Source organism: Ornithorhynchus anatinus, chromosome X1 (genome assembly GCF_004115215.2).
Source record: "Ornithorhynchus anatinus isolate Pmale09 chromosome X1, mOrnAna1.pri.v4, whole genome shotgun sequence".
NCBI lineage: Eukaryota > Metazoa > Chordata > Mammalia > Monotremata > Ornithorhynchidae > Ornithorhynchus > Ornithorhynchus anatinus.
In genome coordinates, this window is record NC_041749.1 from 18,407,796 (window position 1) to 18,424,614 (window position 16,819).

General features: G+C 46.7%; 1 protein-coding gene across 1 annotated transcript in view; it reads right to left on the reverse strand.

Annotated features, from left to right (window-relative positions):
- YWHAQ (tyrosine 3-monooxygenase/tryptophan 5-monooxygenase activation protein theta) overlaps positions 1-15,259 on the reverse strand; it is a 30,492-nt gene extending 15,233 nt beyond the window's left edge. Inside the window, exon 1 of the mRNA XM_029051009.2 lies at positions 14,735-15,259. Within this exon, the coding sequence (XP_028906842.1) occupies positions 14,735-15,028 (294 nt within the window). The 5' untranslated portion in view covers positions 15,029-15,259. The remainder of the gene's footprint in view (positions 1-14,734) is intronic.
- Positions 15,260-16,819: the final 1,560 nt, after the last annotated feature.

Below are 16,819 nucleotides of genomic sequence, written 5' to 3' on the forward strand. Positions count from 1 at the left end.
AGCTGAATACAAATCATAATTACAAAAAGAACTCAAAATAAACTGAGAGCTTCTTGCAGTCAGGGATCACACTCTAACTGTACTCTCTCAAGTATCTTGCATAGTATCTAGGATACCCAATCCACGGTATTTGAGTACTTATTAGGTGCAGAAAACTGAAATAAGCACTTGGGGAAGACCCTAGTCCTACCCACAAGGAGCTTCAGTCTTTTACAGCACTTGCCCCTGGTGGGTCAGAAGAGCTTCCCAAACAAACTGAATCTGGTGGCGATACTGAGAGATCACCAATTACATTCTCAACTTCCATTGGGCTTTCTAATCACTTCACTAAGGGGCCCACACCCACTGACGAAGGGAAGCACAAAAACTCAATACAAGAAAAATAATATTCTGACAGGTATTTTATTAGCCGTTGTACCAATATTCAGCACCTGAGAACCACTGGACCCTAGAAGATTTCTCTATTAAAGACTTAGCAGCACAATCAAAAACAGGTGTACTCAGACCCTAGGTTCCCAAGTTCTACTGCTGCTAACCTCACAGGGGGAGATCAATTAATCGGGAACCTGAAGGGGGGAAGAAAGGACAGTGATAGAATCCCTGGCATCTGAGAACTTGGGCTATCATCATCAATGGTATTTACTGAGCACTTACTGCATGCTAAGCACTTGGGAGAGTACAGGTGAGTTGGTAGATGTGTTCGCAGCCCACAAAAAGCTTACAGTCTAGAAGGGGAGATGGGCATTAATAATTCCTGTTAACCAAAACTGAGCTGAAATAAAAAGAATTGTGGTTAAAAAAAAATGAACTTTTTTGCAAGTTTGAAACTTAGTAGCAGTGATGTCACCTGCAGTAAAACATCCTAAAAAATGAGACTGCCCAGTGCTTACTAGGGTCAATTTTCAGATATCTGAAATGGCTGGGTTTTAACACATTTTGGAGAACTGAAAGCCTGAGTCCTATTTCCCACATCATCCTATCCACTAAACCCTTTTCCAGGAGCAGAAAATGAAATCAGGCCTGCTTTCCCTGTAGTCCACACTTCCAAGCGAGGGGTGGGGAATGGACCGAGGAAGAGAGCTAAAAATAATCTCTCTTGCTTGGGAAGATACAGTTACTGAAGGAGAAAGGGAAGCCTCTGCATAAATACTCCAGCATCTCTAGAAGAAAATGTGGATGCCTGAAGTGTAGCTTCCACAGAGAATAAAAGAGAGTCTGTTTTAGGGTACATCAGGCATTGTACCCACAAGAAAATTATAAATTCTCAAAAGACTTTTACCACTCATCTCCATTTCTCCTTATATGTTTTCTTCTAGTTTCACTCCCCTTCAATGCTAAATTTCTGCCTGCAATCCTGGGCTTGTGGAGTATGAGACAAGGACGGACCTCTGGGTTCTTCTCCAACAGGCGTAAAACAGGAGCCTGTAAGAACTTGACACCCAAGCGCATAGAAAGAATACAGACTACCTTACCAAATCTGAACTGTAAAGGACCAAGGCTGAGGAACCTTACGGTACAGGGAGACAAGGAAACTGTCCTTTGCACAGAGAGAGAGAGAGAGAGAGAGAGAGCTTGTATATTAAAAAAAAAATGTGGTCCAATATCAGGTTCTATTTTTAGAAATGAAGCCATTTTTTACAGAATAGCATCCAGAAGCTGCTTTAAGGCAGTCAAGTCCTGCAATGACTCCAGCTATTGCAAAGGAAAAGACAGCTGATAAGCTGGTGAGGAAATAAGCACATTTCCCTTAAAAGGAAGAAAAAACATGCACAGGAAGTCGCAATCTTGGTTTAGTCATGAGTAATCTTACACTGGACAGACATCCTGATGCCTGGCAGAGAGGATGTTGCAGTAATTAAAAATAGGTTAACACTGCTTTACTAGTTTGGTATATGGGTCGAGTTTCAGTGTTTTCCAGAAAGGCCATTATACAACTGGTAAATGGCACACTCTACTAGTCGGGTTGTGTGTCAAATCTGTACACGTCGCAGAAGATAGAGCAGAGCAATTAGCGCTAGTCAGACTTCTCTGAAGTTCTGACCAGAAGAAAGTCTTAAGGCAGAAAAGACCTGGAAAGTCCAACTCTGGGCTACATTAAGATTTCTTTCTGAAGGGTCAAAGTCAGCTTGGTAGAGAAGGGGTACAGTGGTGAAGTATGTATTTTCCATACATACTCAGTGGAAAGAGCACGGGCTTTGGAGTCAGAGGTCACGGGTTCAAATCCCAGCTCGGCCATTTGTCAGCTGTGTGACTGTGGGCAAGTCACTTAACTTCTCTCTGCCTCAGTTCCCTCATCTGTAAAATGGGGATTAAGACTGTGAGCCCCACGTGGGACAACCTGATTCCCCTGTGTCTACCCCAGCGCTTAGAACAGTGCTCGGCACATAGTAAGCGCTTAACAAATACCAACATTATTATTATTATCATATATTTTCCACTAGCGACGATCACACAGCTTTGGAAGTTCGGCCAAACAACTGGAAGTGATAAACTGGAAATGGGAGTATCTGATGATGCTTCTGACTCACTGTGTTCCTTGAGTCCTCAGCACTAAAAAAAAAAAAAAAAAAAGACGGAAGACGAGAGGAAACAGAAGCCTAAATAAGTCTTACACTGAAACACCAGGGAACCATAAATAAATCAACATAGCAGTGATGGACGATGAACACGTGAGTTGCACTGGAGCAGCTAAGGAGCTAAACTACTCTCAAACTTCTGTTTTGTCACTAGTACAGTTAAGCGTCCAATTATTAGGATGTCGACTGTTTTTCAATTAGCTAAGCCGCATACCCCAATAGTCAGGGAATCAATGGACTAGCCGCCAAGGCTGTTTGGATTGTTTCGTGACCATTAATAAGTAGTACAGGTTTAATCCGCGTTCCCAATACCCTACAGTACGATCACACCAGAAAGATGCAGACTATTTGCCGAGGTGCCTCAGAGAAAGCAAACTTCATCCCCGATACCATGTCCTATCACACTAGGGAAGTCAATTCACAGTCTATCTGTTCCTTGCTGCCAGCCCATCCCAACTCCAAGCTGCTTTTCTACTCCCCGCCCCCTGTACTCAGCTCCCCACTCTTTATGCTCCATCGCCCCGCTAGTTTTAAAGGGGTGACAACCGGCATCGCTGCCAGACCCCTCTGAAAACCGGGTGATCCCTGCCCCTACCAAAAGTCACCCAGAAGTAAAGCCGACCCAGCACTGTCCCACCTCATCTCAGGGCCAAAGTAGGGAGAGCTATCCTGGACACACCCATGAGCTGTGGTGCAGAGGTATGCAGAGAGACCTACACAAATGCAGAATTAAAGAAGCAATTGAGGGAGTCACCAGGAAAGGTTCCATTGGTATTCAGAAACAAGAACCTTCTCGAGTTATTTACTAGGTGTGGCTGATGGATTCAGGCCGGGATGGAACCTGTGTAGGAGTGGGGGGTATTCACTATTTATCACAGGACAGCTGAACCAGGTGTTATATCTACACCTATTTGCTCTCTTTACTTTCTAGGCCTGCAACTTGCAGCTCAGTTATCATGATTGAGTCAGTCAATTGTATTCAGTGAGCACTTACTGTGTGTAGGTACTGTACTAAGCACTCAGGAGAGTACAACCTGACAATATAGCAGACCCATTCCCTGCCCACAATGAGTTTATAATCTGGGGGGGGGGAGGGAATAGACATTAATATAAATTTAAATAAAGTACAGTTTGAGGCCAAGAGTCCTCAAGAAATCAAGTCCTCAAGTATTTTCCAGCAGAGGCACTAATGCAGTCTATCTGCTGGTGACTTCACTGCTACATCCCTTATGGGCTGAGAATAGGCATGAAAGTTCCAATTTAAATTAAAATTGCTCTGAAATTTTTTTTTGAAATCCAGGAGTTTCTTTTCTAATAGTAATTTTAAAAAAGTGGGTATAGAAACCACTGGGGCCTCTGGCCCGCTTTGCTCATCTTTCCTGTCCGTTTGCAAGACACATTACATGAAACAGCACTTTGAGTTCCACAGGAAGTAAACTCTCTAGTTGTGAAGACAGAATTTTCAGTTTGGCATTTCAAATGGGATTTTGAAATAAAAAAAAAAAAACAACACGTTTTCCACTGCTGCCTTTCCTAAACCTCTGTGGCCTTACCTTTGTTTTATGCCAGCTGGTTTCTGGCAAGAAAACACGACTCTTGCAAATTAGGTCTTCGGGAAACGCTGGCTTGCCTGGGACCAAAGGACACCCGCACCCAAGGGATTGGGGTGGGGGCAAGGCCCACAATCTGGGGTTCCCATGACCCACCCCCGGGTTCGGGGATGGGAAGTCACCTGAACTATGTGGGCGGTTTTCAGCAGGGGTTACGTTAACTTTTTGCATATACATTCCATGTCTAAAGATGAGTTCGGGGTCGCTCGTAATCAGTCGATCGACGAATGCGCAGAGTTCCCAGCTACTCAGCTAGGTATGCTCATGCTCTGGGGAGAGGAGGAAGGGGACCATTCATTTCAAGACTAGGTGCTGACTGAAAAAAAGACTCGTTTGGTTTTTCCAATGCTGGTCCACCCTACTGTAGAGCCCCGGGGGTGAGAGCAAAAGCCCAGCCCAGCTCTAGGAATGCTCCACTGAGGTCTGGCCTCCTTTCTGGGTGGCGATGGGGCTGAGGGGACTTGTAGTGCCAACTCATATATTGACACCATTCTTTCACACATGCTTAGAGGCCACAGGGCCACCCCACTGGTCAAGGGTCATTGCTCTGACCGGGCCCTTTAACAAGGTTGGGTCTGAGGGCTACGGCTCAACTCTGACCGGGACCTGGCTCCATGAATAGTTACGATGGAAGCAGTGCATGGATCAATATGGGCCAGCTGCAGGGGTCGATCAGGAGTTTACACTTGTCAGAAGTGAGGTTTTGGGGGTTCAGCTCCCAAAAAGGGTGTTCCTGCTTTACAGGAATCCATGAAGCCCACACCCTCAAAACAGAAATGGAGTAACGGGAGGGGAAAGACAGTGTTCTCACCATAAATCCTCCTCAGAGTACAGGGACCCAATATACTGGAACAACCAGCATGAATAACTGAAAAATGACCTCAATATTTCAAATTCCAAACTAGGGAAGGAGCTAAGGCCGACTGAAGCTTTTTATAGCTAACACCCATTGAAGTTTTAATAATTCTTTTAGAAGTCTGATATGGTCCAAAGAGCAGAACTTTCAAAGGGTGAATTTAAATGATTTCATAGATTAGAGAAGCAAAAATTAATGGGATGTTTCTAAAGATGTCTCACAAAATAAATATAGGTTCACTGTGGGCAGGGAATGTGTCTGTTATATTGTACTTTCCCAAGAGCTCAGTACAGTGCTTTGCACACAGTAAATACAAATCAACGAAGTTTCTTCAGAAACCACTCTAGTGATTTGTACGCAAAATGTCTTCAATCATTTATTGAGCACTTACTGTGTGCAGAGCACTGCTGTAAGGGCTTAGGAGACTAAATGTAACAGTTGGCAGACATTCCCTGACCATAACAAATTTACAGTCTAGAGGTCAGATACAGGACTTGGTAATACTGATGCCGTTGTAAAAAAAAAAAATAATAAAAAAATCAGTGATTTTACTTTTTATAACTATATGTTTCTTGGTTTAATTTACAGTAATCACCAATAACTATTTCAGGAGCGGAAAATAAAAAGAAAGACATGCTGAACTGTTTTCACAACCTAGTTGTTATTTTGATAAAAGCCTGATGCTTTTAAGCTATACTTAGTGATTTAAAATTCTTAGTTTGCATTACAATGCTGAACTGAATAACAGGCTGAAAGCCAAACCCATCTTTAGCTTATACTATATTAACATTAACATACCTGAGCCCCAAACCTGATAATTTGGTTATCAAGATCAATAAGAGAAAAGCAAATCCAATAAAGGCAGAAAGGTTTGTGGTAGCCTACCTTCCTCCAAGGGGGACAAAGGAGTCCTCAAATGTTGGGGTGAAGGGCCTTATTTGAAAAGCACCTATTCTCCCCTCACCCCACCTATTACAGCAAAGCCTTAAATGATTTAATTGATTCCTGGAATAAGCCATATTGGCTTTTGAAATTGCTTCATCTGCATCACCAAATCATTAGAAAATGAGGCTAGTTTCTGGAGCTTGCCCCTTCCCCCCCCCCTTTTTAAATTAAACACACACACACACACACAAACTCAAGTTGTTCTGCACTTACTTTCAGAATTTAAATATAAAACAAGTATTCTATGGAGGAAAAAAAAAGCTTAGTGCTTACTGCAAAACACAATTAAATTACACAGATCATTTGAACCCTTAAACCTGGGGGATTTCAGTGGGCAGTGAGTGCAGCTTCCTTAGACAGTCATTTCTACCTCATGGCAAATCTGAAAGGGCTACTCCGGGCAACTGAAACAAAAGAAATTCTAATTCTTCACCACCAGGGTGATAGACACTGGATCCTACCAAGGGAAACTCTGAAACCTCCCTTTTAATAAAAGAAAAGAAAAGCAACTGGCTTAGTATTCATTCACCAGAGCAGGGAGGGGAGGCAGGACCACGTAAATCTCTTTACCATTTTATGATCCCAGAGGATGCTATCTGCCATGGTTTCCTGATCACTATGGTCACTGTAAGCCCAATACTTGGCATCTCAACCAATCGAAGGTATTTGGATGTTTACTTTGGCCACAGCACTGTACAAAGGGCTTGGGAGAGTACAATGCGATGGGCAGACATGACCTCTACTCTCTAGATGCTTACAGTCTAACCTACATTGGACTACTGCACGCATTTATTGTTATATTGCACTCTCCGAAGTGCTTAGTATGGTGCTCTGACTACAGTAAGTGCCCAATAAATTTAATTGACTGTGACCAAAAATCAGAGAGCCCTTGAACACTGATCAATTCCTCTTCCTTTTTATTTCCTTAGGTTTTGAGACTTGAGCCAGCTTGACTACTGAAAGGAGTTCTCTTAAAATTTGAACGCAATTGCCCGAAAAGGTGGCTGGTTGTTTATTCAAGGCAAGAGGTATCCCAAAAAGAAATAAGGCCTGTCACACTTCTACTCTGTTGTGTCAACAGCCATATCTCTGAGGATTCAGCAACTACCTGAATCTCCCTCAAAAATACAAGGTAACTCTACTCACCCATCACGGCTGCATTTTGTGAATTATTCATCCACTTCCCGAGGCCCACCATCTGAATGATGCCGAACAAGTTATAATTATCCCCAAAGCACCAGAAATTAAATCATTTACTTTGAAAGCTGCAAAACTCAAACTGTGTTTAATTATCGGAGCCCGTTTCCCCTTCCACAAAGATTCCAAAAGGAAAAATATGTACACACACACACAAAAATTTATAGGACTCGTTTACTCAAATTACCACCGCCAATTAGAATTGGCTCCAGCCAAAAGGAAGGCTGGAAATGATTCAGAACCCAAAACGGACATGGAGTCTATCCCACAGTTTGATCTGGGGACTACTCACTTCAGCAATATTAACAAGAGGGTATCCGAAAGAGAGTGGGCAGGGAATGTCTTTTTTTTTTTAAGATGGTATCTGTTGAGAGTTTACTATGTGCCAGGCACTGTACTAAGCACTGGGGTAGGTATAAGCTAAACGGGTTGGACAATCCATGTCCCACATGGAGCTCACAATATTATTCCCCATTCTACAGATGTGGTAACTGAGACCTAGGAAAGTGAAGTGACTGGCCCAAGGTCACAGCAGAGACATGTGGCAGAGCCGGGATAAGAACCCAGTTCCTCTGATTTCCAGGCCCGAACTCTAACCACTGACCACGCTGCTTCTCATTACTGTCGTGTTGTACTCTACCGAGCATTCAGTACAGTTCTCTACACACAGTAAGTGCTCAATAAATACAACGGATTGAATCAGATTATGTTCTCCAAAAGAAGCCATTAAACTACAACTCTAGACTGGAGGCGTCACACGGACACTGATGCCAATATCAGGAACACAGTCTACAAACGAGAACAAAGAAATGGCAGGACGAGAATACCAACCATGAAAAGCGAGAATGGAAGAATCGAGAAAATGCTCAACCCACCCAGCCTGGATGGGTGGGTGGGTCAGGGAAGTCAGCGCGGGATGCCCAGAAGAGTTGTTGTAGAGTGAACTATAAGGGGTGTGGCTCAGTGGAAAGAGCACGGGCTTGGGAGTCAGAGGTCATGAGTTCGAATCCCAGCTCTGCCACTTGTCAACTGTGGGACTGTGGGCAAGTCACTTCACTTCTCTGTGCCTGTTACCTCATCTGTAAAATGGGGATTAACTGTGAGCCTCACGTGGGACAACCTGATTCCCCTGTGTCTACCCCAGCGCTTAAAACAGTGCTCTGCACATAGTAAGCGCTAAACAAATACCAACATTATTAAGTGGGCCGGTGTAAGCAGGGACGGCAGAACTCGCCTCCAGTAATCTTAAATAATGTCAAAGAGCAGAGGACTGTTGGAAGACTGGGGCAGCTGGCCAGAGCTTTGGGCGGAGATTTGCAACAATCTGATCAGCCACACCCACTGGTCAGTAGAGTTCTCTTCACAGATGACTGACAGCTCTCTCACTACACACATCCAACTTTGCCCAATTAGCAACAGGTTTTCTTTCTTCTATAACCCTCTCACTACACTTTCAGTTTCTATAACCCTCTCACTACACTTTCAGTCTATCCTGTACGATGACTGAGTCTTCCTCTAGGCACTCCCTTCCCAGTTAGAATCTATGTTCTATTTGTTCCTAAACTAATGAAAAAAGGCCCCAAATTATATTATCTTCTATCACCCCAAAAGTGCACAGCCCAGGCAGGCAGCATGTAATAGCCACCGAGCAAAAAGTCTCTCTGGGTGGCCTGTCATATAAGCTATCAAGGTTCCGGAGTTTTAATTGTCTAACAGTCAATTATGAGCAAGCGGCAGGAAACATGGCATGGTGTCAATATCAGTGTTGTGGCTCCATTATTTTTTCTGAAGGAACACTTTCACCATCTCTTCAGGTAAAATGCCACACTCCCTTGGCACTTCAAAGTTCTGGCAGGGTTGAGGTTATATTGAAGTATCTCTCTCCAGGATTTCTTGGGGCTCATGGCTTTCTCCAGCCGAGCTACAAAGGGCTCAGGCAAATTTATAAAGTGAAATGCAATGGCAGGAGCAGGGAAATGGGAGTCAGGAAACCCTGATTTCAAGTCTTGTTCTGCCAGTGGCAAGTCACTTTTCCAAAACACACGACTTCACCATCAGTTGTGAATCAAGTGCAAGCTGATGCCAGAAGGGCTGTGAACACATGCACAGCAGCGGTCAAGGTACGAGGACTGCAACCCAAATTTTCCTTTACGCAGGATCTGTCGAGATCATGACTCCGGGTCTGAAGCAGCCAGTATTTGTTATGTTATAACTGGTGATATGAAAGTTTCACCCAGACAACCTTCAGTTGTACACAGATCCTTTTTCAAGCGGTAGGTAACCACTGAACTTCCAGACTCGATAGAGTTATGCATCACTGAATAGTTCTGTCTTCCAAAAATGGAACAATGAGCATTAAATTGAAGGTACTCACCAAGTTTTCTCTTGTAATATTAAACATAGGACTCACAAACTGTACCGAAATTATGATCTGCCCAGCTAACCTGCTCATAGGGAAATATGGCGGGGGAGCAAAATGGCTCAATGTTAAGGGAGTTCTAGGTATCTGGGGCTATCCTCCCCCCAGGCCAACTTCATGAAGGTTTTCAATGGCCTCCTAAAGACCAAGTGCAGACACACCTGTCCTGTGCGGAGGGGCCCCCTAAAGCAAAAGAAGAAATTGAGTTCTTGTTCTGCATAAGGAGAGCACTCAGTTCTGACTGCCATGGTTTTGGGCAGAATAGTCGGGGCACCCATTAAGGCCGATTCATAAATGTAAACCACCCTGTGCTGAGAGGTGGACTCTCCTCTCAGGAACAATTTTTAAGAAGCAATTCTTAAAGTTCAATAGATAGAAAAAGTGAAAGGAGCCCAACGGTAATAATAATAGTGGCATTTAACTGCATACTATACGCCAAGCACCGTTTTAAGCGCTGGGGTAGATCAGGTCTCACACGGGGATCACAAAGTAAGCAGGAAGGACAACAGGTATTGGATCTCCATTTTGTGGCTGAGGAAACTGAGGCACTGAAGTTAAGTGACTTGCTCGAGACCACAGAGCAGGGATTAGAACCCAGGCTCTCTGACTCACAGGCCTGTGCTTTTTCCCTTAGGCCACGATGCTTATCTAGGCCAATAATGATGGTATCCCAAACGCTAGCCCCTTATAAAGGAGACCTTGTTCAAGGGGTGTCCAAAGGAACTGGCTAAGGTAGAGTCTCACTCTTCTCCCCTCCCCACCTCTTCTAGGTTCAGGTCTTGGGTAGAAAGGAGGAAGAAAGGCTAACTACTTTGCCCAGCGGTAAGGAGCGGAGCCTTCTCTGAACCAGCTTGAGAGGCCGTAGGAAGTGAAGTGGAGAAAGCTGGCTTAGGTCCAGGAAAGAAGTCTGGCTGGGGCAAGGGGCTCCTACTTCAGAGGAAAAGCTTCCTAGTTCCTTGGCTAATTCAGAGGCTTTTGAAGATCCAGCAAATGGTCGATCAGGGCCCTAATCTACTATCCCCGACACACCATACTATTCTCTCCGCATTTAGAGAAGCCCTCTTCCCTATACTCCAGTCTCCTCGACAACAGCAGGACCTTTATGGTGCTGATCACCCACTAGCTTTCAATCTGGTCTGATTGAAATTTCTGATTCTCTTCTGAAATTTGCTTCCAGTTGGTTAAAGAAAATGACCAACATGTCTGAAAGCCAGTGGTGTTCCCTACATTTTCTCCAGTTTATCTGGGTCTACCACCTAAACACAGATGATGGTTTTCCCTCTTCATTCTTTTCTTCCATCTAGTCTCACAGTCCTCTTCTTCGGTCTCTTCGTGGACGACACTGGGGAGTTCAACCAAAACCGCGAGAGGGTAATCGCAAAGCAAGGCAATGGAGCTTTGTCTGGGGAGGGAAGGGGAAGAGTGTGTCACCGCTGAGGGCAGGAGAGTACAACAGGGTCCTAAATCCAGAGTTAATTACATGAAGAGAAGAGGTAGCAAGATTCATGGACCCTGGAAAAGGCAGACCTTGAGCGTCAGTGGCTGGAGGCAGGGCTTAGTGTTACCTGCAGAGGGTGGAGGATGGGACAAGATCCCAGGACCGTGATATTCGGGGGCAGGAGGAGAAGATAGACAGGGAGAGAGGGGAGGAAAAAGAAAAAGCACTGGGAAGGAGGGGTTAAAGGCACCCAAGAATTGGAACTAGACAAATTCTGATTAATTGTTCCTGCCGCCTGGTGGGAAGATCAAAAACGACACATCCAGTGAGAAGCATGACATGGAGAAGCCCCAATTTTTAATATTACACAGTAAGAAAAGACACTACCCTTTATTTAGTTTCTTCATAAGAACAGAAAACTATTGCCAATAGACACAAATCACTTCATCTTCAGAATATCCCTTCAAGGAGAAGCTATGATCATCACCCCTAATTCCTCCTCGTGCACAAACTGAAAACGCAAGGGAAGGTATATATGACAAACTGCATTGAGAATCAGTGACCGAGGCAGGGTTTGAACCCCAGCTCCTGGTTTCTTAACCCCGTGCCCTTCCTCTAACCCGTTTCCGCCATTCATTTCAGCATTAGAAAAAATGTCACTCTAGGCCAATATGTAGCAAGTTTTAATATAATCCTGAAAACAATAAAAAAAATTACATTTTAACGAGCAAGCCTGGGTCAACTAAAAAATGAAAAATATCCAAAAAAACTGTACTCATTTAATGTTAGCATTTTATTTCTCCACATCAAAAGAATGAGATTCTGTAGGAGCAATGACAAAGCTAAAAGTATTGTCTGTAATAAAGCTGAATCGGATAAGTCAAGTCACCTACTCCACCCAACAAAGTCACCATTACTAAGGCTGAACAGTTGAAGCCTGGAAAGCTGCCCTTCCCTACTTACTGCTTGCCAGGAATGATTCCAATTTTAGCCATTTTTCACTGTTTAGAGAAACGAAAAACAGGATCTACCACAGACACCACCAATTTCATATTAGAAGTTTAGAAGAATGACAAATTCTGAAAAACTTAGCACCCATCAATTTTATTTCATTCGTGATGATTATTAAACTTTAAAATTAAGGTCAGTTCTGAAATGCATCAAGTCATTCTCCCCCCCCCATTTCCTTCATCAGTTAGGCACACACTTTCACACAAAAATTCTCCACTAAGTAGGTGTAATAACTTGGAAAAATATACATCGAGATATTTCAGTGCTAGTTTATATCAATTAGAATGTGCACCCTTTCTATACTATTTCACCCCCCAACTGATCTAAGACTTCCCATACTTTCCTAACTTGGAATTGATGCCTGGACACTTATTACTGCTACAAAAAAAAATAAAACAACATAAAACAAAGGCACCTGGTTCATTACAAGGGCGCGCTGCACCAAGAGAAAACCGGTACTTTCGGAAAGACGTAAATCACTCTCAACCTTGTTCTAAAGTCACACTTAATAGCAACGATTTTACGAAGACATTCCCTGGCTCAGAAAAAAGAATCCCATCCAATCCTGGAGGCTCGGGACATGTCACGCAAGGTGACCTCTTTGCTCTCTGATCCTTGACCTACCCCAAACCAACACCCACTTTTCCCAGGTTTGCTTGGCTCGTCCAGTCCACTGTCCCCAGCCTTGTTTGGTCACCCCGAAATGTTAAAGGCCAACCAGGCCTGTTCCCTTTTCCCCTCCAAGTGTCGACAGCCATCAGGAAATTTAACTCTGGTCCAATTCCGGAGCCCTCTGCAGCGCCAACTCCTCCAGCTTGAAAACGACAAATAGGTCTTGGTTTTCTCCCCTGCAAGACGACTCTCTCTTAACTCCCCAAAGCGCTTTGCACAGTGCTCCTCAGATACCACTGATTACCTGGCGATTGGCAACATCCCTCCCTTACACAACCTCCCTTCTAGACTGGAAGCCCATTGTGGGCAGGTATAGTTTGCTATTGAATTGTACTTTTCCAAGCGCTTTGTACAGTGCTCCTTAAATCCTTCTGACTGGCGATTGGCAACATCCCTTCCCTCCAGAACCTCTTACACATAAGGGACCCCCCCCTCCCCAGACTGTAAGCCCATTGTGGGCAGGGAATGTGACTTTATAATTGAATTGTTCTCTTCCAAGCGCTTCCTACACCACCCTGCCCATGCTAAATGCTCCTTAAATCCTACAGATTGACTGGTGATTGGCAACATCCCTTCCCTCCACAACCTCTCTAGACTTAAGGGACCACCCCCCTCCACATCTAGCGTGGAAGCCCGTTGTAGGCAGCGAATTCCTTCACCCCGTTTAGACAGTGTCCCTTTATTGGGCAGGGATGGCGTCTATCTGTTGCCGAATTATACATTTCAAGCGCTTGGTCCAGTGCCCTGCACATAGTAAGCGCTCACTAAATACGAATGACTGGAATGAATGCAGTCGTATTTCCTGAAGCCTTGGAAGGCGTCTCTTGGGTCACAGCCCTCTCCCCAGCGCTTCGCACAGTGCCCTGCACATAGCGCTCCACAAATACGACTGAATGACTGCAATCCTATTTACTGCAACCTTGGAAGGCGTCTCTTGGGGCACCACCCTTTCCCCAGCGCTTCACACAGTGCCCTACACATAGCGCTCCACAAATGACTGAATGAATGCAATCGTATTTAGTGCAACCTTGGAAGGCGTATCTTGGGGGCCCAGCCCTCTCCCCAGCGCTTCGGCCAGTGCCCTGCGCAGAGCATCCGACCGAATGAATGCAATCCTATTTACTGCAACCTTGCAAGACGTCTCTTGGGGGGCCCAGCCCTCTCCCCAGAGCTTCGCACAGTGCCCTGTATTGACCATATGACTGAATGAATGCAATCCTATTTACTGCAGCCTTGGAAGGCGTCTCTGGGGGGCCCAGCCCTCTCCCCAGCGCTTCGCCCAGTGCCCTGCACCGACCATCCGACTGAATGAATGCAATCCTATTTACTGCAACCTTGCAAGGTGTCTCTCGGGGGCCCAGCCCTCTCCCCAGCGCTTCGCACAGTGCCCTACACTGACCATCCGACTGAATGAATGCAATCCTATTTCCTACAACCTTGCAAGGCGTCTCTTGGGGGGGACCCAACCCTCTCCCCAGCGCTTCGCACAGGGCCCTGCACTAACCATAGGACTGAATGAATGCAATCTTCTTTATTGCAACCTTGGAAGACGTCTTTTGGGGAGCCCAGCCCTCTCCCCAGCGCTTCGCACAGGGCCCTGCACTAACCACAGGACTGAATGAATGCAATCTTCTTTATTGCAACCTTAGAAGGCGTCTTTTGGGGGGGTCCAACCCTCTCCCCAGCGCTTCGCACAGGGCCCTGTACTAACCATAGGACTGAATGAATACAATCTTTATTGCAACCTTAGAAGACGTCTCTTGGGGGGGGGGGGGACGCCAGGCCTCTCCCCATCGCTTCGCACAGTGCCCTACACTGCCCACGGGCCTGAATGAATGCAATCTTCTTTACTGCAACCTTACAAGGCGTCTCTCGGAAGCCCAGGGCTGGGCACAGTGTCCCTTGGGCTTTCAACCCCCTCGCCCTTTGGGCCTCCCGTCCCAGCGCTTAGCCCAGTGCTCCGCACCCAACGGGGGCCGAGGAAACGCGGGGCCAGGATGCGGGGCTCACCAGGACGGTGGTGCAGATGGACCTCAGCTCGCCCTCCACCTTCTCCCGATAGTCCTTGACCAGCTGCATCTTCTTGTCGGAGCTGTCGGTCTTCTGCTCGATGCTGGAGATGACCCTCCAGGCCGACCGGCGCCCGCCCACCACGTTCTTGTAGGCCACCGACAGCAGGTTGCGCTCCTCGTTGGACAGCTCGGCGCCCTGCTCCGTCACCGCCTTCATGCAGGTGGCCATGTCGTCGTAGCGCTCGGCCTGCTCGGCCAGCTTGGCCTTCTGGATCATCTCCGTCTTCTCCATGGCCGACGCCGAGAGGGGAAAGGGGGGGAGGGGAGGGGCCGCGGGGGGGGAGGGGGACCGCCCGGACCCGCTTAGAAAGGCTCCGCCGAAGCTTCGCGAGGGCGGCCGGTGACTAGTATTTCTAAAAAATCAATCTGTACGGATTAAAAGGATAAACGAATCCCCCGCCCCCCCCCCTCACCGCCCTCAGTCAGCGCGGCCCGGTCGGCGGAGCGGAATGGCGGCGCTCGCCTCCTCTCCCCTCCGCGCCCTCCCGCTTTTGGCTGAGGCGCCGGCCCCTCCCGGCTCCACCTACCCTCCCCGCCGAAACCGCCGGCGCCGACCAATGGCGCGCCGTCTCCGCCCCTTAGTCCCGCCCCCCGCCCCGCTCTCGACCAATGAGGCGCCGGCGCGCCGAAGGCGGAGCGGGAGAAGGGCGGGGGCCGGGCCCTTCAAGTTCGGTCGGCCGGGAGGCTGCGGCTTCGGCCACGGGGTTTCCTCCAATTAGATCCAGGGTGGGGTGACGTCACTGTTGCCATGGCGATGGGTCCACTAGGCCCCCCCCCCCCCCCCGCTGCGTGCCCCAGGACTGGGCGCGGCAGGAGGTGATGGGTGTCACACACCCCTCCTTTTTCATTTCTTTTTCTATTTTATTGATTTTTAATTTCATTTTTATCAGAGAAGCAGCGTGGCTCAGTGGAAAGAGCCCGGGCTGGGGAGTCAGAGGTCATGGGTTCGAATCCCCGCTCTGCCACTTGGCCGCTGGGTGACGGGGGGCAAGTCACTGCTCTGGGCCTCAGTGACCTCATCTGGAAAATGGGGATGAAGACTGGGAGCCTCACGTGGGACAACCTGATGACCCTGTATCTACCCCAGTGCTTAGAACAGTGCCCTGCACCTAGAAAGCGCTTAACAAATACCAACATCATCATTGTTATTATTATTTGGCTTTTCTCCCGCAAAAGCAACAACAGGCGGAGATCCTCCCGCATTCTCTATTGCTGCTTCTATATTTATTTTTTTCCCATCTCCTGGTGACTGTGGGCAAGTCACTTCACTTCCCTGCACCTCAGTTCCCTCATCTGTAAAATGGGGATGAAGACTGGGAGCCTCATGTGGGACAACCTGATTACCCTGTATTATCCCAGCGCTTAGAACAGTGCTCAGCAAATACCAACATTATTATTATTTAAGTGACCTGGAATATAATAATAATAATGTTGGTATTTGTTAAGCACTTACTCTGTGCAGAGCACTGTTTTAAGTGCTGGGGGAGTTACAGGGTCATCAGATTGTCCCACGTGAGGCTCACGGGCTTCATCCCCATTTTACAGATGAGGTAACTGAGGAACAGAGAAGTGAAGTGACTTGCCCACAGTCACACAGCTGATAAGAGGCATGAGGTAACTGAGGCACAGAAAAGTTAAAGTGACTTGCCCACAGTCACACAGCTGACAAGTGGCAGAGCTGGGATTCGAACCCATGACCTCTGACTCCCAAGCCCGGGTTCTTTCCACTGAGTCACATTGCTTCCCTTCTAATAGGGTGCACCCCGCTCCCAAATCCTAGTCGCGATAAAGGGCTCAGCGCTGCAAAGTTCATCCCTTGGCTGGTGGTTCTCTCTACTGTCTCTGTGCCATGGCTTTCTTAATAGAGGGGATCATTCGCGACAGATAACCGAGCAAGTAGCTTAAAGCCCCGTTGATGGAATGACCTCTCCCTGCTGCCCGGGGAGGGAAGGAGAAGGAACAAGAGAGCCGTAGTGTGAAAGGACTTTGGGGAATGAAAGGGCTAGATGCGAATCAAAGTACT